The sequence below is a fragment of the Gadus morhua genome, chromosome 13 (assembly GCF_902167405.1).
Source record: "Gadus morhua chromosome 13, gadMor3.0, whole genome shotgun sequence".
NCBI lineage: Eukaryota > Metazoa > Chordata > Actinopteri > Gadiformes > Gadidae > Gadus > Gadus morhua.
Window position 1 is genome coordinate 13056493 of NC_044060.1, and position 21416 is coordinate 13077908.

The 21416-nt window shown below is 40.6% G+C and overlaps 1 protein-coding gene across 3 annotated transcripts; it reads left to right on the top strand.

Moving 5' to 3' along the window:
* The first annotated feature begins 414 nt into the window (after positions 1–414).
* On the top strand, positions 415–9562 carry LOC115556940 (monocarboxylate transporter 2). Of its 3 annotated transcripts, none has more exons than XM_030374372.1 (5): positions 415–523; positions 1198–1423; positions 2707–2850; positions 4348–5157; positions 7923–9562. In XM_030374372.1, exons 2-5 carry the CDS (start codon positions 1207–1209, stop codon positions 8300–8302), a joined length of 1551 nt encoding a protein of 516 aa, XP_030230232.1. In that variant the 5' UTR covers positions 415–523; positions 1198–1206; the 3' UTR covers positions 8303–9562. The 3 variants fall into 3 exon arrangements, with proteins under 3 accessions (XP_030230232.1, XP_030230233.1, XP_030230234.1); XM_030374373.1 differs by having other exon boundaries at positions 418–523; positions 1203–1423; XM_030374374.1 differs by lacking the exon at positions 415–523 and adding an exon at positions 535–721.
* Positions 9563–21416: the final 11854 nt, after the last annotated feature.

The following is a 21416-nucleotide window of genomic DNA, read 5'->3' on the forward strand; positions in this document are numbered from 1 at the left end:
TGTTATTATTTGAAACCAATGTTGCCTACAAGGAGGAACTGAATGACCAAATAAATTCATAGTTACTATTAAATGATGAAATACAAAACGGAACAGCAATGTAATGTAAAAACGGTGCGTCAGTAACTTTGAATCTCCATAACCTTCTAAAAAGCACCATTTGAGAAAAAGCTTGGCGAGTGCCAGTGCCACACCAGGTGTTCACCCCAAAGCAAAACTCATGGGAGATGTCTAGGCCATTATTCTCATACCTCGTTTAGGAAGAATATAAGTCGACCCTTTAACATGTCGTCAGCCTCACTCTTCAATATCATCAACCTTTTTCCAACATTCTAACCCCGAAAATCATAGACGAGCGATCCGTGCTCAAGCATTTGTTCAACAGACATGAACCTAGGACTCTCGGACCCGGCCGCACGCTACAATTTACATCGTCAATGCAACACGTGACCAGATTCCAGCTTGAGCGGCGGATCACTTTCGTGCACAACAAAACAACGAGGTTTTTTTTCTAACCCGAAAGGTAGGATGCTTTTTCTGAAACATTATGTGTATTCTTGTCTAATGCATACGTAATATGTTCCGGACAATACGTTTAACTTCGAACAGCCTGCATCAGATTGGCCACGTGTAGAGAATAACTTTGTCTTGGGGAAGTGACCCACTTTACTACACTTCCCCAAAACACGCTGCCTCGTGACTCAACCCTGGGGTTTTGCAGGTATCCACTACTTGTTTCGGGGGTCGCGGAAGGAAGGGGTTGAGTTGTTGTCTGATGGCTTTATGTTAAAGCGATAGTTAGAATTGAGGAATTACCAGTGAACGTTTGCGGTAGCATACACAGCTGTTCCATCCGTTTTTAGCAAGAAGTCAATGGTTTTATTTACTTTCGATTAGTAGTACTAACAGACGACAGTGATACAATAACCATTTCGTTGAACATGTTATACCTCATATGCTATTAATGCTAAACGTTATACGTAATAAGTTCCACGTAACACAAATATCCGGTAATTTCATGAACAATTTGATAAGATGTTATCGTAGTATACTACCCGACTTGGGCCAGGAAGGGCAGAATGGGCTATTTGTTTGGTATTACAAGACAAAGCGAACATCGCACACATCCATTCTCATTCGTTTTGTCATTCAATGTGAAATGAATCTCTGTAATTATCTCTGGTTTCTTTGACCCAGTACAGGAACATGCCCCAATCACCAACTGCTAAATTGGCCCACACCCCTCCGGATGGGGGTTGGGGGTGGATGGTGGTTTCCGGGTCCTTTATTTCAATTGGCTTCTCCTACTCGTTCTCCAAAGCCCTCACTGTATTCTTCAAAGACATCCAACGAGATTTTGACGTCAGCTACAGCGAAATTGCATGGGTCGCCTCCATCATGCTTGCTACCATGTACGCTGGCGGTAAGTTGTAAAAAAAAAAAAAAAAAAAAAAAAGGGACACTCGTAATCAATTATTTGTTTGTTAGAGTACTTTAACGAGGGGTTAAATGGAAGGAAGATGTGGCTTGCATGTGATTCTCACATGTCTTTAGTTAAGTTAAATTACGTTATTTTCTTCTTTGCACTGCTTTGTTATTTGTTGTTCTTTCTGCCCTTCAGTCTTGTGTTTTATGTTAGCCTATATTTTATGTTAAGTGTCATGAAACATTTATGCCAACATTTGCATAGTTTACTGGTGATTGTTTATAAAGTAGTAAACATGCATTGCATCATGATTTATATTTTATATATTTTTTTTTTTTTGACGTTGCATGTCATGTTGATTGAGACCATGTGAGCAATTGTCAGAAGCATTCTGTTACAGCAAAACAAAACATAAAATACCCACTTAAAATCAAGGCTGCCTCTCTCACTGGGTGCTCACACTTCCTTTCAAAAGTGTTTTTCATGGACCTTGAAGGAATTCATTAGATGATACAAATTAACTACCAAGCCAAGATCTTGCGGAGGCTCTGAGGGTGAACTCATCTGTGACCGCCTGCAAGGGGTAGAGGACAACACGGGGTGCCTGACTCACCCACGGTGAACCGCAGAGAAAGACCCAGCTAGTGAAATATCCCCCTTCCGTAGTGTCTGAGACACATGGCTTCATCATATTGTCCTTGGGAGAGCTTCAGCAATGTCACCCAGAGGAGGAGACAGGGGGAATACATCAGTGGGAAGGTTCAGCACATTGGGGTCTGCCGCCATGGTCCCAATGGGAGGGACATGACAGCCATTCCAAAGAACCTCTGACTCAAGGCACCAGAGTGATAAAGTTATAATAGAAGTGGAAGGGGTGGGCCGTTTGTGGGATGCTTGCCTATTGTGCTACAGTCACAGTTTGATCTATGAGGCAGTGTGAGGTCAATGCCTCTGTTTAAATGTATGACCACATGCATTTACACTTATTAATTTTGAGCAGACAAGCCTTACAGTGGTCTTGGTTGCCTGCAAGGTAATGATGTACAAATATGCCTTATTACATTAGGTCCTACAAATGAGTAAGGCATCAAACATGGAGTTTGTTTAACTGTGGCTGAGGCTGCTCTTGAACATGGAAATAAGCATTTTTGCCTTGTGTCAACTGATTAGATTGGTGCTTTAGTTGGAAATATGTGCTTGAGAGCTGGTTTCTCCCCTCTGCTCGTATAAATGCTTTATACATGTGTGCATATATTTTCTGTTTCCTGTCCTGTTGGCAGGACCCTTGAGCGGTATGCTGGTGAACCGTTTCGGGAGTCGCCCAGTAACCATAGCGGGTGGATTAATGTGTGGGCTGTCGATGGTGGCTGCCTCTTTTGGAAATTCCATCATCAGCCTCTACATTTGCATTGGTCTAATTGGAGGTATGTTCTCAATTAATGTATGTTTGTATGTAAATAATTGGCACATTGGTTGTTAAAGAGATTCCATCTGTGTGCAACAGAGTTCATTCATAGCCGACTAGAATGAATGGATTTAGTAGCTGTAGATGCTCTAACTTGGGAAGCTTTGAATGTGAATTTTTTTCTCACAAGTCTCCCCCAAGCATAGCATTGAGTGACCATGTAAAATAGGACTCTGTGCACTGTTAAACAAAAGAAAAAATGAATATCCTTTACTTTATGAATGCTGCAATTTTCTTATTTCACATCCAAGTACCATATGCAATAAATACTGTATTAAGTAACCTGGTAAGGAATATTTACTATGCACTAGTTACTACTAATGGTAAATCATTAATTCATACACACTACGAGACGCAAAAGCACAATGTGTGCAGATAGTTGAAAATACATATCTCCAGCCCTAACATTTACAACGATAACTAATGATCCTGTATAGTGCCAACTGCTACCACATGTATTTAAAAAGCAAGAACTAAACCAATGTTTTTCAATGAAACTAAGAATGAAGCAGTCTCACCAAAGTCCCTAGTTTAGTGCAGCCCCCTGTCCCCCCTCATGTGGCTTGTCATCCTTCCCACGGGTTGGACTTGGCCCTCCTGGGGGATGAAGATCCCATGTCCTCGGAGGCGCTGTGGGGAGGCCAAGTTTGGGTTTTCTCCCCCGACTGTGCTGCCATGCTGTCAGTCCCGGCCCAGGGCATCTGTCCTGGTTCACGGGCCGCGGCCAGAGCACCAAGGGGACTAGCGTTTAGAACCGCTAATTAAGAGTGAACTGTCCCTTATCCCCCCATAGAGCGTGGCCCTCTGTACTTTTACCTCTGAGCTCCCATCATGCCCTTAACCTGGGGGAATGGGGGGAGGGGGGTCCCTGTCACACTGTGAGGCTCATTACCCTTCCAAGGCCATGTTGTAGGGGTTCAGTAGGACAACTGGCACTCAAATAGGCCTGAGCAACCGCCCTAGTGCAGACCTGAGCAACGGCTTTTTGTTCATCTCTTGAAGATGCATCAAATGACTGATTGAGCTTTTTGTGCCTTGTGGACAGTCAGTGAAAGTCAGTGAAAAGAGAGCTGAAAGTAGGTTGAAGAATAGAGGGAAAGGCAGGTTCGATCCCATTCATGAGGTTGAACCTGCGGGGTTAGCGCACTCACGGGTTAAACCACAGAGCAGCAACAGCATTTGCCTAAAAGTCATTATTTTGTTGAGGAAGTTGGGTTTGGTTTCTTAGATTTTTATGTAAATTAAACATGCCGTGAATTTATTTCAGACTAACATTGTCGAATGTGATTGAAAATTTGCTTCTAATTTTAAAAGTGTTACCTTCTCCTTTCATGGTGATTTTCTTTTGGGTATTACTTTTAATGTAGCTCCCTCAAAATATTGCTTTACAATTCTCAAGTCCATGAAAGTTTTAGCTCACAATCAGGACTTTTCTTCTAAAACTGTTTTCATACAGGTCTCGGACTCTCCCTCAACCTAAACGCTTCTCTGACCATCATCAGCAAGTACTTCCTGGTGAGACGGCCTTTAGCCAACGGTTTGGCCATGACGGGGAGTCCTGTGTTCCTGTGTTTCCTAGCCCCTCTTAACCAGTACTTCCTATCCAACTTTGGTTGGAGGGGCAGCTTCCTCATCCTGGGCGCTCTGATGCTCCACTGCTGCGTGGCCGGGGCCCTTATGAGGCCCCTCCCCTCGGCCCCCGTCCCAACCGTGGAGAACGGCTCTCCGGAAGGCCGAGATGCAGGGACCCAAGGAACCAAGCTGCAATCAAACTGTTGGAGCCGTGTTAAGATCGTGGACTTGTCCCTCTTCAGAGACCCAGGCTTCGTCATCTACCTCATCGGGAACTCCATGTTCTTCTTCGGGGCGTACGCGCCCATTGTCTTCCTGTCCTCCTACGCCGTCAGCCAGGGCGTGGACGAGTTCTCGGCCGCCACGCTGCTCTCCATCATGGGCTTCGTGGACATGTTCACCCGGCCCGGCACGGGGCTGTTGGCCAACACCAAGTGGATCAGGCCCCGCATCCAGTACTTCCTGAGCTTCGCCATGGTCTTCAACGGGACGTGCCATCTCCTGTGCCCTCTGGCCACTAGTTACCCCAGCCTGGTGGTCTACGCGGCCTTCTTCGGCATCGGCTTCGGCATGGTGTTTGCTCTGATATTCGAGTGCTTGATGGATATCATGGGTCCCCTGCGCTTCCCCAAGGCGATTGGGCTGGTCACCATCATAGAATGCTGTCCCATGCTTCTCGGACCGCCGACCGCAGGTGAGACATGCAGTGAACACTACACTACACCACAAGTCAAGAGGCAGGCATTCTTTGCTATCTAGATTTTACACATTTCAAATAATATGTTTACAACAGCGGGAGGTTCAGTTCTATCATTAGTGTGAAAAATGTGTAATAAAATTCAGAAACAAGCATACAATCACTGATAAATGTAGAAAGACACCGGGGTGGATCAGGCTGTGGTGTATGATCGGATTGTCATTCTTTCATTCTCTGTCTGCTTGGCTGTCTGTCACAACGTGCTCGCAGCCCTAGTAGGGAGCTCGACTGCTGTCGATCCAGGGTGTCATTACTGCGAGATATTCCCTGTAGACTTGTATTATTATCTGCGAGCAACCTGGGCTGCAGAAAAAGTAGTAATTGGGCATGGCTTTTTACCACCAATTTTTCCTAAACATGGCTTGGGCTATCAGTGTGTGCACACATGACCATTAGATCGCCACAAAAATGATGGAAGATAACCTTTAACATAATTTAGAATGACAATAAACTATTAACAACTGAAGGCATGGAAACACATATTTTTTACTTGTTCTGTGTAATGAGCAGTTGCTATACTCTGTTGGGAAAAGTCCCAACATCTTGACTACCATGTGATAACATTGCTCTTGAGTAAGGGCGGACTTCACTCTGAAAGCAAAAACAATACACCTGTTGACATCGTATCAGCTAACACAAATGTCAACTCTAAAGTTCACTTGGTAGGACTCATTTCACTGTGTTCCTGACAAATGGACTGAGGAAGTTGGTGTATGAAACACATTCCACCGTATGCCCCCACGTCTTGGCAGATTTATCCATGTCCTCTACTTCAGCCTTTCTCCATGTGATTTAATGAGGTGAAAACTTATACGGCCTAAAGCTCTGTCTGCTGCTCATTTAATGGGGTAAATAAAAGGCCAACCGAGATTCGCCTCCAGAGGGCACAATCTTCACGTGTGTCCCTCCCCAGACTGCCATCCCTGTCTCTTCACGTCTTTCCCTCCCGCCCCGCCCCCCCCACCCCCTACTCCTCTCTCCCACTGCAAATGCAAGGGTCACCCCAATTAGTGGAAAGCAAGTTAATTGTTTGTAATTAGCCTTTTGCTTTGGGTGTTTAATGATGTTCTCAGTTGTGACTCCAGCTATTGAATTCCTTTAACCTGGACCGTAATCAGGCTGCAATTTATTTTACGATATACAGTATACATAAAAATAATGAGTTGACTCGTGCCAGATGGATTTAATTACCGTTTGGCCAATCAAGGGTGGTCTTAATGAGGGTGATGGTCATCAGCGTGCTCACTAGATGAACGCCATCAATCAGGTAACAGCAGCCTGTTTTGAGGAGACTGATCCATGGGCAAACTGACTCTGTTTGTGTCACACACAGCTCACACACATCAAAACAAGGTCCAGTATGTGAAGAATTAAGCTTTGAAAAACTAGATTACGGAGATTAATTCAAACTTCCAGGCAGCATCTGTTCTGGACATGTTAACACGCATAGAAATATAATTGATTGTGCGACGTTCCTTCACACCGTTAGATACATGTTTCAGGACTGTAGCCAAAGTCAAAGACAAATGGAGAACAGATATGACACCATTATTACAACATTATATCTCAATCTCTTGAACTGAACTTCCCATTTGGCACCGAATACAATTCAAAATATCAATCGTATTTTTAAGTACTGAATATTTTGGACCCAAACACATCTCTGATCTGCCTGCGTATCATGAGCCCACTAGCTCTCGGGTCATCAGGGACCCATCTGCTCACTGATGACTGGGTTTGAACCAAGCACGGGGGATAAGCTTTTAGTTTTGATCACAGATCTGGAACAAACTTCCAGAACATTCTCACCCCCCAGAACCTGCCTTTACACTTTACTTTAAATCAGAAAATATCTGTTTGCAGCAGGTTTTAATTACAAATGTATGTCTGCACTACATTTATCCTCTTGCTATTTTATTATTGTTATGTTCTTTTATGAATGTCCTTTTAAGGTTTTTCCATGTAATTTCTTCTTTAAAGCGCTATGAATGGCCTTGTGTTTGAATGGTGCTATAGAAATTTAGGGTGGGGTTGCAAGCAACAAAAAGGCGCAGAGACAAATTACGAAATGACTTGCCTGTCTGGGAGCAAGCGGGTTCCCTTTTGCTATTTTTATTAAGGACTGGAGACTTAAATCTGATCTTAACCACATTTGTCACCTCTCTGCCGACTTAGGCTAGAAATGTAGTGTTATTAGAATTGGCCCCTCTTCTGATTCGTTCTAGTCTCAGCCGGCAAAATTGCCTTCCCAGAGATGCCGGTTCACTGATGGTCGTGGAGTCGGGGTGGAGAGCGGGTGTAGTAATGGCTATCATTTTCACTGAGGCTATTTCTGAAAGCCGAGGTTTGAAAAGCATGTTGAAAGCTTTTGTTCTTATCCACACATTACGGCACAGAACCTATGTTCTGTGCAAGGGAATGTCTCCTTAGCACCCTACCTTTCATAGGGAGGTTATGACTTATACTATTTACAACATTCTTGTTGCATACACCTGCAAACATCTTCATGACAAACTCCCTGCATGGTATCAGCTTGGATGTATGTAATCCAGTGTAATAGGGACCTCGTCATACCTAGTTAGCTCTTTGTTGCCCAGCTCCTGCTGTCCCCAGCTGGACTATATACTATTGTTTGGTTACACCTTGAAGCTAGTGGAAGGGGTTACTAGCTAGCTAACAATCAAAATGTCTTCTGTCCTCAGGGGCTCTGGTAGACTACTATGGTGACCACAGGTATCTCTTCATCATGTGCGGAGCGGTGATTTTGACCGGCGGGCTCTTCCTCTTCGTCATGAACGTGTACAACTACCACCGGATAGACAAGAAGGGGAAGGCCAAGGACCAGGAGCTGCAAGGGGACGACGTCCCGCAGCAGGAACGGGCCTTGGAGCACATGCCCGAGGAGGGTCCCCAGGCCCCTGGGCCAGGGGGGGATGAGACGGGGCCTGGGGCCACGGAGGAAGATGGAGCCATGGGGGAAGATGGAGCCATGGGGGAAGATGGAGCCATGGGGGATCATGTCAGGAGAAGTGCTGATGACTCGAGGAAGAGGAGCCAAGAGTTTCATTCTATTACTATTTAGTTACATGAGGTCTCTTTTTAGTTAACTTCTACATGTCTGTAGAAGTTGTGGCCAGAGTTTCTTTAGTTTTTGCAGTATTTTTATTTTACTTTTTATAAGTAAGAACGATGCATTGTTGTGTTTTGGTATACTTTACTTGAAACATACATTCTGTTTTGCAATGATTTTTTAATTGTTTATTCTTTTTGATGGATTGCTGCACGATTTGCGCAATTTATAAGTAATGTGTGAATGAAGGTTTAAATTGTTCCTTAGACTTCAATGAATATTTACAGCAGCGGTTCAGGTCTAAATGACATAAGGTGAATGGATGATAAGTTGCTTCATCTGAGCAAAAGGGTCTAGGACGGATAGAACTACTGCATTGTTCCACTATTAATATTTTTTTAATTAAAACAGGCATTCACCAATGAAGTGGAGACCTGTAAACCATGCTCCTGTTTCTAAAATGTTTTCCGAAGTGTATTTAAATATCAATAGGGTATGTACTCTTGTTAAAGTAAAAATGTTTCAGTACCAAATTTAATTAACGGTTACTTTTAATGTAAAAGCATTTCATGTTGAATGTATGACCTTCTGAATGATTGATTTAATTTATTTTAATGAAATTTGAAAGCATTTTATTTGCCAGGGTTCTATTTATAATAGTGAAATTCCCTTAAAATGTATTTTCACCAAAAACACTAGGTTTAATCCATTTCCCTACTCTTGACTGAGAAGGTCTTGCATGTCGAGTTTTAAATGTGTTATTGTTTACATTGATCTAATTTGACTTTGTTACAGAGCGTTTACTTACTTTACATTCCTTACTTAATGTTCCGCCCATACATACAGTATGCCCCAATGTGTTCGTTTATAGGATGCAAGGTGCTTCTGATCTGAACTGTGGTGGCAGAGCTAGTGCTGGAGTCGGGGTGTACGACACACCGTCATTGAGCCAATCATACAAGACTGTATAATAATATCTTGTATGTACCAACTATGCTGGTTTCCCCCCTCATGCTTCCCCTTTGACATTACCTTTCCACACACATGGTCACTTTTTTTTTTTTTTTACAGATATGGTTCTTGCTGATTTTAGGAGAGTTGGAGAGTTTATCTGGGTTATGCACTCAAATTTGAATTGATGCCAGCATATGCTACTGAAGATTTCTCACAAGATAAATATTCATCAGTTTTTTCTTTCTTTCATATGTGACATTTTGTGATTTACAAATTCCTAATTTATGATAAATAAAGGGGATGAACCACAAACAGCGATGACTGTCAACGTCTTCCATATTGCTGTTTTTCCCGCTGTACAGCTTTATGGGTGTAAAGAGCGCGACTCATTAACGGGGTCTAATTAGTTCATTACGCACAACACAAGAGCTCTGTGTCTTGCATGCTCATGCATACTGCGAGGCGCGCCATGCATAACAATGCGTACACAGAGACCCTCCTGATTGGTTGGTCCACGGCCGACAACCTGGGCTTGTGGTCTTTCCCGTCGACGTTGCAGATTCTACCATTATGACATTCAAGAGTAAAAACAAAGTCAAGATTCGTCCAAAAGCCCTTTGCTTCGTGGTGGTGACGGCGGTATCCGTTGGCCGTGTCCAATATTTCACGTCAATTAAAAGACTTTGGGACAAACTTGAAAATGTCAGCAGCTTAAGGACGCGTACACCTAATGAAGCGGGACCCCCGGTGTTCCGGGCCAGCGCCCCGAACCGCGTGCGGTCTCACACGTGCACTCAGCAAATCGGTGGGCCAATAAAAATGTGTTTCTGTGTGCGCACACACACATGGCCACACGGTCCAGCACAACCTTGGCCCAGTGTGAACACACGTCCTGCGGACCAGGCAAGGTGGCGGTGTTCCCCCAGAGACGTGCCAATGGCCGCTGTGTCCAGGAATCTGTGGATGATTGTAATATGTTTTCCCCCCGTCCTGGTCTCCGGTTCACTTCAGTCCTCTGACCCCCTCCGGGGACTCCATGAGGTGTATGGGGTGGCATTTGTAAATGTTTCTCAAAACTGTGCTCTACTTTTTATTAGATTTAGCCCAATTTCTGGTATTTTCTTTTTAGTTTAGTAATAACACCCCCTACAAATGGACACTTTCACATCGGTACAATGCAACCCCCAAAAAATATGTAGGCCTACATCACATTTTTACCTAAATCATGGGGAAATGGCTATAGTTAAAGTGAAGCACGTTTCAAAAGGCCCCCATGGAACTGTTCTCTTTGTGTGCTGTTGCTGTGTGCCCTTGCTTATAAGTGCGTTCACCTGCTCTTGAAACACTTGCAGAACTCAACTCCATTCCACTTTCAAAATGTTCGTACTAGCTTGGAGTCGCGCGCTACTATTAAACATTGGGAAAAAATTGAACTTTAAAAAAAAATGTAAACTTTAAAAAAAAGATTTAACTTTTGAAAAATATTTTTACTTTCTGGAGGATGGCGAAGCTGTCCGCTCATTCTCTACCACTTAAAAATAGAGTGCTATCCACTGCATTTTGGGGTTAGTTTAGTTAGGGCAGAAGAGTGTGTAAAAGCTGTTAAGTCCCAAGGTTACACACGCATTATTTTTTTGTTAGACATTAGATTGCTCTAAAAAACTATTTTAAGCCAATCAGATCGCGCTGAAAAATATATCCTTTAAGCCAATCAGATTGCTCCAAAAAAAAAGGTGAATCTGGCCGTCGATGAGCCCACCATGGCGTGGTACTCACACTCACACTCACACTCTCACTGTGGTTTTTTATTGGTCATCATGAAAAAAGAACATAAGGGGTAGCACTGTCAATATTTATCAAAGGGTAACACTGTTGTTTTTCTTTGGTCGTCATGAAAAAAACCACAAGGGGTAACAATGTCGTTTTTTATTGGTCGTCATGAAAAAAAACATAAGGGGTAACACTGTCGTTTTTTATGGGTCGTCATGAAAAAAACATAAGGGGTAACACTTGTTTTTATCAAATGAAAGATGAGGGGTAACACTGTCGTTTTCTATCGGTCGTCATGAAAAAAAGATAAGGGGTAACACTGTCGATATTTATTAATTAAAACATAGGGGGTAACACTGTTGTTTTTATCAAATGAAACATGAGGGGTGACACTGTCGTTTTTCTTTGGTCGTCATGAAGAAAACCATAAGGGGTAACACTTTTGTTTTTTATTGGTCGTCATGAAAAAAAACATAAAGGGTAACACTGTTGTCTTTGTCAAATAAAATATAAGGGGTAACACTGTCGTTTTTTATTGTTCATCATGAAAAAAACATAAGGGAAATAATAGAAATACACACATACATTTTAATGTCATGTATATCCTCTTTATTGATGATTGATTATTGTGTATTGTCATCACCTCAGTGGTGCAGTGGAGTGCACTCTGCCTAACCCACTGGAGACCGTGGCTAAATTTTTGGGGAAAACACAATATCTTTAATTTTAAACGTAATGCTATCATGTCTATATGTCATATATAACCTCAGACATATTTAAATTGCAAATCTCAGTGGGAAGTGGAGAGAGCTGTGAACTAACCCCCTGGAGACCGGGGTTCAAGTCCGGTTGATGTCTTCTATTGGTGGACTCTTATTTCTATTTCATGCGAATTATAAAGTGATGAACAACCATTGTGCTGACTTTATTTGGTGTCTTGATGGTGCATTGATAATTTAGGAGGTTTACACTCTAAACAGCTCAGGTTCGAATCTCAGCAAAAACGTTGACAGGGGTACCACTTACGTTGTTTATTGGTCAACATGGAAAAAACATAAGGGGTAACACTGTCGATATTTATAAAATAAACCATAGGGGGTAAAACTGTTGTTTTTCTTTGATCGTCATGAAAAAAAACACAAGGGGTAACACTGTTGTTTTTTATTGGTCGTCATGAAAATAACCATGAGGGGTAACACTGTTGTTTTTTATTGATCTTCATGAAAGAAAACATAAGGGGTAACGCTGTTGTTTTTTATTGGTCGTCATGAAAAAAAACATAAGGGGTAACACTTTTGTTTTTTATTGGTCGTCATGAAAAAAAACATAAGGGGTAACACTGTTGTTTTTATCAAATGAAAGATGAGGGGTAACACTGTCGTTTTGATCAAATGAAACATAATGGGTAACACTGTCGTTTTTTATCGGTCGTCATGAAAACAACATAAGGGGATTACTGTTGATATTTATCAATTAAACCATAGGGTGTAACACTGTTGCTTTTCTTTGATCGTCATGAAAAAAAAACACGTAACACTGTTGTTTTTTATTGGTCGTCATGAAACAAAACATAAGGGGTAACACTTTTGTTTTTTATTGGTCGTCATGAAAAAAAACATAAGGGGTAACACTGTTGTTTTTATCAAATGAAAGATGAGGGGTAACACTGTCGTTTTGATCAAATGAAACATAAGGGGTAACACTGTCGTTTTTTATCGGTCGTCATGAAGAAAACCATAAGGGGTAACACTGTTGTTTTTTATTGGTCGTCATGAAAAAAACATAACGGGTAACACTGTTTTTTTTTTTATTGGTCGTCATGAAAAAAAACACAAGGGGAAACACTGTCGTTTTTATCAAATGAAACATGAGGGGTAACACTGTCGTTTTTCATCAAATGAAACATAAGGGGTAAAACTGTCGTTTTTTGTCGGTCGTCATGAAAAAAAACATAAGGGGTAACACTGTCGTTTTTTATTTGTCGTCATAAAAAAAAACATAAGGGGTAACACTGTCGTTTTTTATTGGTCGTCATGAAAAAAAACATAAAGGGTAACACTGTTGTCTTTGTCAAGTAAAATATAAGGGGTAACACTGTTGTTTTTCATCAGTCATCATGGGAAAAAAACATAAGGGGTAACACTGTCGTTTTTATCAAATGAAACGTAAAGGGTAACACTGTTGTTTTTATCAAATGAAACATGAGGGGTAACACTGTCGTTTTTATCAAATGAAACATAAGGGGTAGCACTGTCGTTTTTTGTCGGTCATCATGAAAAAAACATATGGGGTAACACTGTCGATATTTATCCATTAAAAAATAGGGGGTAACACTGTTGTTTTTATCAAATGAAAAATGAGTGGTGACACTGTCGTTTTTCTTTGGTCGTCATGAAAACACCATCAGGGGTAACACTGTTGTTTTCTATTGGTCATCATGAAAAAAAACATAAGGGCTTTTTATTGGTTGTCATGAAAAAAAACATAAGGGGTAACACTGATGTTTTTTTATTGGTCGTCATGAAAAAAAACATAAGGGGTAACACTGTCGTTTTTATCAAATGAAACGTAAAGGGTAACACTGTTGTTTTTATCAAATGAAACATGAGGGGTAACACTGTCGATATTTATCCATTAAAACATAGGGGGTAACACTGTCGTTTTTATCAAATGAAAAATGAGGGGTGACACTATCGTTTTTCTTTGGTCGTCATGAAAAAACCATAAGGGGTAACATTGTTGTTTTTTATTGGTTGTCATGAAAAAAACCATAAGGGGTAACACTGTTGTTTTTTATTGGTTGTGATGAAAAAAAACATAAGGGGTAACACTGTTGTTTTTTATTGGTTGTGATGAAAAAAAACATAAGGGGTATCACTTTTGTTTTTTATTGGTCGTCATGAAAAAAAACATAAGGGGTAACACTGTTGTTTTTTATTGGTCGTCATGAAAAAAAACATGAGGGGTAACACTGTTGTTTTTTTATTGGTCCTCATGAAAAAAAACATAAGGGGTAACACTGTTGTTTTTTATTGGTTGTGATGAAAAAAAAACATAAGGGGTAACACTGTCGTTTTTTATTGGTCGTCATGAAAAAAAACATAAGGGGTAACACTGTTGTTTTTTATTGGTCGTCATGAAAAAAAACATAAGGGGTAACACTGTTGTTTTTTTATTGGTCCTCATGAAAAAAAACATAAGGGGTAACACTGTTGTTTTTTATTGGTTGTGATGAAAAAAAACATAAGGGGTAACACTGTCGTTTTTTATCGGTCGTCATGAAAAAAACATAAGGGGTAACACTGTCGATATTTATCAATTAAACCATAGGGGGTAACACTGTTGTTTTTTTTTGATCGTCATGAAAAAAAACACAAGGGGTAACATTGTCGTTTTTTATTGGTCGTCATGAAAAAAACCATGAGGGGTGACACTGTTGTCTTTGTCAAATAAAATATAAGGGGTAACACTGTCGTTTTTTTATTGGTCGTCATGAAAAAAACATAAGGGAAATAATAGAAATAAACACATACATTTTAATGTCATGTATATCCTCTTTATTCATGATTGATTATTGTGTATTGTCATCACCTCAGTGGTGCAGTGGAGTGCACTCTGCCTAACCCACTGGAGACCGTGGCTTAATCTTTTGTGGAAAACACAATATCTTTAATTTTAAACGTAATGCTATCGTGTCTATATGTCATATATAACCTCAGACATATTTAAATTATAAATCTCAGTGGGAAGTGGAGAGAGCTGTGAACTAACCCCCTGGAGACCGGGGTTCAAGTCCGGTTGATGTCCTCTATTGGTCGACTCTTATTTCTATTTCATGCGAATTATAAAGTCAGGAATAACCAGTGTGTTGACTTTATTCGCTGTCTTGATGGTGCATTGATAAGTTCGGAGGTTTACACTCTAAACAGCTCAGTTTCAAATCCCAGGAAAAACGTTGACAGGGGTACCACTTTCGTTGTTTATTGGTCAACATGGAAAAAACATAAGGGGTAAAACTGTCGATATTTATCAAATAAACCATAGGGGGTAACACTGTTGTTTTTCTTTGATCGTCATGATCGTCAAGGGGTAACACTGTCGTTTTTTATCGGTCGTCATGAAAAAAACATCAGGGGTAACACTGTCGATATTTATCAATTAAACCATAGGGGTAACACTGTTGTTTTTTTTTGATCGTCATGAAAAAAAACACAAGGGGTAACACTGTCGTTTTTTATTGGTCGTCATGAAAAAAACAATGAGGGGTGACACTGTTGTTTTTCTTTGGTCGTCATGAAGAAAACCATAAGGTTTTCTTCATGACGACCTTATGGTTAACAGTGTTACAACAGGGGTAACACTTTTTTTTTTTATTGGTCGTCATGAAAAAAAACATAAGGGGTAACAATGTTTTTTTTTTATTGGTCCTCATGAAAGAAAACATAAGGGGTAACACTGTCATTTTTTATCGGTCGTCATGAAAAAAACATAAGGGGTAACACTGTCGATATTTATCAATTAAACCATAGGGGGTAACACTGTTGTTTTTTTTTGATCGTCATGACAAAAAACACAAGGGGTAACACTGTCGTTTTTTATTGGTCGTCATGAAAAAAACCATGAGGGGTGACACTGTTGTCTTTGTCAAATAAAATATAAGGGGTAACGCTGTCGTTTTTTTATTGGTCGTCATGAAAAAAACATAAGGGAAATAATAGAAATACACACATACATTTTAATGTCATGTATATCCTCTTTATTGATGATTGATTATTGTGTATTGTCATCACCTCAGTGGTGCAGTGGAGTGCACTCTGCCTAACCCACTGGAGACCGTGGCTTAATCTTTTGTGGAAAACACAATATCTTTAATTTTAAACGTAATGCTATCATGTCTATATGTCATATATAACCTCAGACATATTTAAATTAAAAATCTCAGTGGGAAGTGGAGAGAGCTGTGAATTAACCCCCTGGAGACGGGGGTTCAAGTCCGGTTGATGTCCTCTATTGGTCGACTCTTATTTCTATTTCATGCGAATTATAAAGTCAGGAATAACCATTGTGTTGAGTTTTTTTGGTGTCTTGATGGTACATTGATAAGTTCGGAGGTTTACACTCTAAACATCTCAGGTTCGAATCCCAGCAAAAACGTTGACAGGGCTACCACTTTTGTTGTTTATTGGTCAACATGGAAAAAACATAAGGGGTAAAACTGTCGATATTTATCAAATAAACCATAGGGGGTAACACTGTTGTTTTTCTTTGATCGTCATGAAAAAAAACATAAGGGGTAACACTGTCGTTTTGATCAAATGAAATATAAGGGGTAACACTGTCGTTTTTTATCGGTCGTCATGAAAAAAACATAAGGGGATTACTGTCGATATTTATCAATTAAACCATAGGGGGTAACACTGTTGTTTTTCTTTGATCGTCATGAAAAAAAAACACGTAACACTGTTGTTTTTTATTGGTCGTCATGAAAAAAAACATAAGGGGTAACACTTTTGTTTTTTATTGGTCGTCATGAAAAAAAACATAAGGGGTAACACTGTTGTTTTTATCAAATGAAAGAAGAGGGATAACACTGTCGTTTTGATCAAATGAAACATAAGGGGTAACACTGTCGTTTTTTATCGGTCGTCATGAAAAAAACATAAGGGGTAACACTGTCGATATTTATCAAATTAAAACATAGGGGGTAACACTGTCGTTTTTATCAAATGAAACATGAGGGGTGACGCTGTCGTTTTTCTTTGGTCGTCATGAAGAAAACCATAAGGGGTAACACTGTTGTTCTTTATTGGTCGTCATGAAAAAAACATAAGGGGTAACACTGTTTTTTTTTTATTGGTCGTCATGAAAAAAAACACAAGGGGTAACACGGTCGTTTTTATCAAATGAAACATGAGGGGTAACACTGTCGTTTTTTATCAAATGAAACATAAGGGGTAAAACTGTCGCTTTTTGTTGGTCGTCATGAAAAAAAACATAAGGGGTAACACTGATGTTTTTTTATTGGTCGCCATGAAAAAAAACATAAGGGGTAACACTGTCGTTTTTTATTTGTCGTCATGAAAAAAAACATAAGGGGTAACACTGTCGTTTTTTATTGGTCGTCATGAAAAAAACATAAGGGGTAACACTGTTGTCTTTGTCAAGTAAAATATAAGGGGTAACGCTGTTGTTTTTCATCAGTCATCATGGGAAAAAAACATAAGGGGTAACACTGTCGTTTTTATCACATGAAACATGAGGGGTAACACTGTCGTTTTTATCAAATGAAACACAAGGGGTAACACTGTCGTTTTTTGTCGGTCGTCATGAAAAAAACATAAGGGGTAACACTGTCGATATTTATCCATTAAAACATAGGGGGTAACACTGTCGTTTTTATCAAATGAAAAATGAGTGGTGACACTGTCGTTTTTCTTTGGTCGTCATGAAAAAAACATCAGGGATAACACTGTTGTTTTCTATTGGTCATCATGAAAAAAACATAAGGGTTTTTTATTGGTTGTCATGAAAAAAAACATAAGGGGTAACACTGATGTTTTTTTATTGGTCGTCATGAAAAAAAACATAAGGGGTAACATTGTCGTTTTTTATTTGTCGTCATGAAAAAAAACATAAGGGGTAACACTGTCGTTTTTTATTGGTCGTCATGAAAAAAAACATAAGGGGTAACACTGATGTTTTTTTATTGGTCGTCATGAAAAAAAACATAAGGGGTAACACTGTCGTTTTTTATTTGTCGTCATGAAAAAAAACATAAGGGGTAACACTGTCGTTTTTTATTGGTAGTCATGAAAAAAAACATATTTGAAGAAAAATAAAAATCTGTCCTTGTCAAATAAAATATAAGGGGTAACACTGTTGTTTTTCATCAGTCATCATGGGAAAAAAAATATAAGGGGTAACACTGTCGTTTTTATCAAATGAAACGTAAAGGGTAACACTGTCGTTTTTATCAAATGAAACATGAGGGGTAACACTGTCGTTTTTATCAATTGAAACATAAGGGGTAACACTGTCGTTTTTTGTCGGTCGTCATGAAAAAAACATAAGGGGTAACACTGTCGATATTTATCCATTAAAACATAGGGGGTAACACTGTCGTTTTTATCAAATGAAAAATGAGGGGTGACACTATCGTTTTTCTTTGGTCGTCATGAAAAAACCATAAGGGGTAACACTGTTGTTTTTTATTGGTTGTCATGAAATAAAACATAAGGGGTAACACTGATGTTTTTTTATTGGTCGTCATGAAAAAAAACATAAGGGGTAACACTGTCGTTTTTTATTTGTCGCCATGAAAAAAAACATAAGGGGTAACACTGTCGTTTTTTATTGGTCGTCATGAAAAAAAACATAAGGGGTAACACTGTTGTCTTTGTCAAGTAAAATATAAGGGGTAACACTGTCGTATTTTTTGGTCGTCATGAAAAAAAACATATTTGAAAAAAAATAAAAATCTGTCCCTGTCAAATAAAATATAAGGGGTAACACTGTTGTTTTTCATCAGTCATCATGGGAAAAAAAACATAAAACTGTCGTATTTATCAAATGAAACATAAAGGGTAACACTGTCGTTTTTTATCTGTCGTCATGAAAAACCCATAAGGGGTAACACTGTCGAAATGTATCGAATAAAACATAGGGGGTAAGTGTGACACTGACCTGATACAACCATTTCAAACTTTATCACCTCAGCTCAGCTACTATATTTGATCTCAAAGGTTTTCAAACTTTCTTACGTAAGTTATTTGTTTAACTCTTTGTTTGCAACCATTTACATTTTTTTAAATGGTGTGCATGTTTACATTGTTTACTCCATTTAGACTTTTGAACTCTTTGACACTTACTAAAACATTTTCAACCTCACTTTGCATTACAGCACTCGCGCATTGTAACGATTGCGTGTGTGTGTGTTTGTGTGTGACAACTTGCCTCGGAAAAGCCTATGACGTTTTGATTACTTTTGACCTTTGGATCTGAGTGGATGGGAGGGCGGGCGGCGGTGGGGTCTACCCGCTTTTCCACAGAACGCATGGCAGAGAAGTATGTGGTCTCAGTGGGTTTAGGGAGCCGGCGCATATCAACGGCAAACAAGAAATGGAATGATCTGTTTGAGTGAGACAGATATCCCCGGCCCTGCGTGTAGTGCAAACAGAGGCTGCTGGTGTAATAATGATCCCCTTCGAATGTGTAGGCCTACTGGGGAACAGCGGTTTTACGTGTGGGCCCACGTATGTGCACACGTAGGAATACATTTCATATTGAGCGTTGGATTTGAAGGTACTTAGCCCTACAGTAGGCCTATATATCTACCTGCTGCTCTCCTATCGACACTCACGGAAGGTTCCTCACAATGTGTGATGGAAACACGTGTTATGTAAACATGTGCGATTGTATTTCTTTATAGCAGAAAAAATGTGCCTTTATGCCTGCCCTCAAAGTGCTGACCAAAATGTGATCTACAGATTTAGTCATGCAAAGACCCCATGTTCAATAAAGACGTGTAAATACGTCTCTTCCTAGCCCTAGATTGCGTAACTCTTTGTTCTTTTAGTAAATCAGCTTGAATTATGTAACTCTGTGTGGACTAATCGGCAGGCTGGATACTCCCTCATGTGATGTGGCAAAAGGCTGGAATCTGACATGCGTTGTGCAATGGCTTGTGGACCTTGCATCGGGTGGTAAAACAGGAAACCTTTGTACCAAGTATGGTTTTTTTTTGTAGCAAAGCACAGTTTCTCCACTGCCTATATGTTGGAGGTGGTTATTCCATAGTTTAGGACAACTCAGCTGCGACAGTTACCTCAACCCACCTTCACCAATACACAGAAGATCCTGAGGTCAACACGCTATGTTAGAAACCCCCTACCTCCTCCTGCCGACCTCTTCTAATGCATTATACATCCCCAGGCTAGGGGATGGCACTGTCACTCCTCGCCAGGCGTGTGTGGGTGTGGGTAGCCGGTGTATTGTGTGGGTGTGTATGTGTGTTGGAATGCAGAAATGGAGCCAGAGAGAAAGGGAGACAATGGATGGAAAGAATTCAATGAGAAGAAGCACCACACTGACTCTATGGAGGAATAAAGAAACGAAACAAAGAGTGAAAAGAAAGGAGAATGAGTGGCACTGTAACAAGGGACTGTAAACGAGGCTTTAACTTCTTTAAGGAAGTAAAGTCACTTCCCCTTTTAATTCATCTTGGTTTTTACTTGTTTTTTTTCAAGCTCAACGAGCGTAGCGTAGATAACTAATAAAAGTAATGTAATGTACATCTATAATTAATATGCTCTCTATGGGCTCTGCGGTCAGGGAGAAGCGGGTGATTTAGTGTGTTTATTGTATGTGTGTGTGTGTGTGTGTGCGTGTGGCGGGCCATCGCCATGGTAATTCTAGTCATCACTCCAGGTTGAGCCTGGCCGGTAAATGACTGTGGGCCATCGGCGGCTCAGGTGGTCCCACAGGTGTGGGGGGAAAGTGTTTTTCCTTCTTCCTCTCTCCATGTTTGTCTGTTCCTCCCTCCGTGGAAACAACAAGAGACAAAGGGACGCGGGGTTGCAGCCCGGCCCCCAGGCCACCGCTCTCCTTCTGTGTCCCTGTTCTCTCTTCCTCTCCCTTCAGTTCCTCCTCCCTCTATACGTCCTTTGACCTCCCTCTCTCCTCTGTTTACGGCAGCGGATTTCAGCACCTCTGCCACATCTTGGTTCATCTGTCCTAGCTGCCCTCTTTACGTACATTAGTGAACTCCGCCTCTGTCCTCTGTCCTGTGTCCTTCCCTCTCTGTCCTTCTCTATATTAATATAGTGTCTCTCTCTCTCTGTCCCTCTCTCTCTGAATACGTCCCTCTGTCCTTCTCTATATTAATATAGTGTCTCTCTCTCTCTGTCTTTCTCGCTCTGAATACATCCGTCTGTCCTTCTCTATATTAATAAAGTGTCTCTCTCTCGGTCTCTCTCTCTCTCTCTGAATGCACTTGAGGAGTCCCCTCCCTCGTCCTCCATCTTCCAGCCAGAGCGCTTTGCAGAACCACAGTTCAAAACCCGCCTGCCTCCCGGTGCCGGCTGCTTCTGAAACCCTGTGCTGCTTTGAATCTCCACCGTTTGAACAAAAGCACCCCCTGCATCTCTTTCACACACACGCACACGCACACACACACACACACACACACACACACACACACACACACACACACACACACACACACACACACACACACACACACACACACGCACACACACACACACACACACACACACACACACACCCACACCTAGTCACTGTAATTTGTAAAAACCGAGACAACATCTCTGATACTTTTCTCTTCCGCTATTTTTTTTCCATTCACTTTTCAACGACCTCTCCCTATCTGTCGATCAACCATTTC

Excerpts from the sequence above, each read along its gene's own strand:
- LOC115556940 (XM_030374372.1), top strand. The coding sequence starts at position 1,207 with ATGCCCCAATCACCAACTGCTAAATTGGCCCACACCCCTCCGGATGGG. Across the intron at positions 2,851-4,347 it reads TTGCATTGGTCTAATTGGAG|GTCTCGGACTCTCCCTCAAC; the intron begins GTATGTTCTCAA and ends GTTTTCATACAG. Across the intron at positions 5,158-7,922 it reads TCTCGGACCGCCGACCGCAG|GGGCTCTGGTAGACTACTAT; the intron begins GTGAGACATGCA and ends TTCTGTCCTCAG.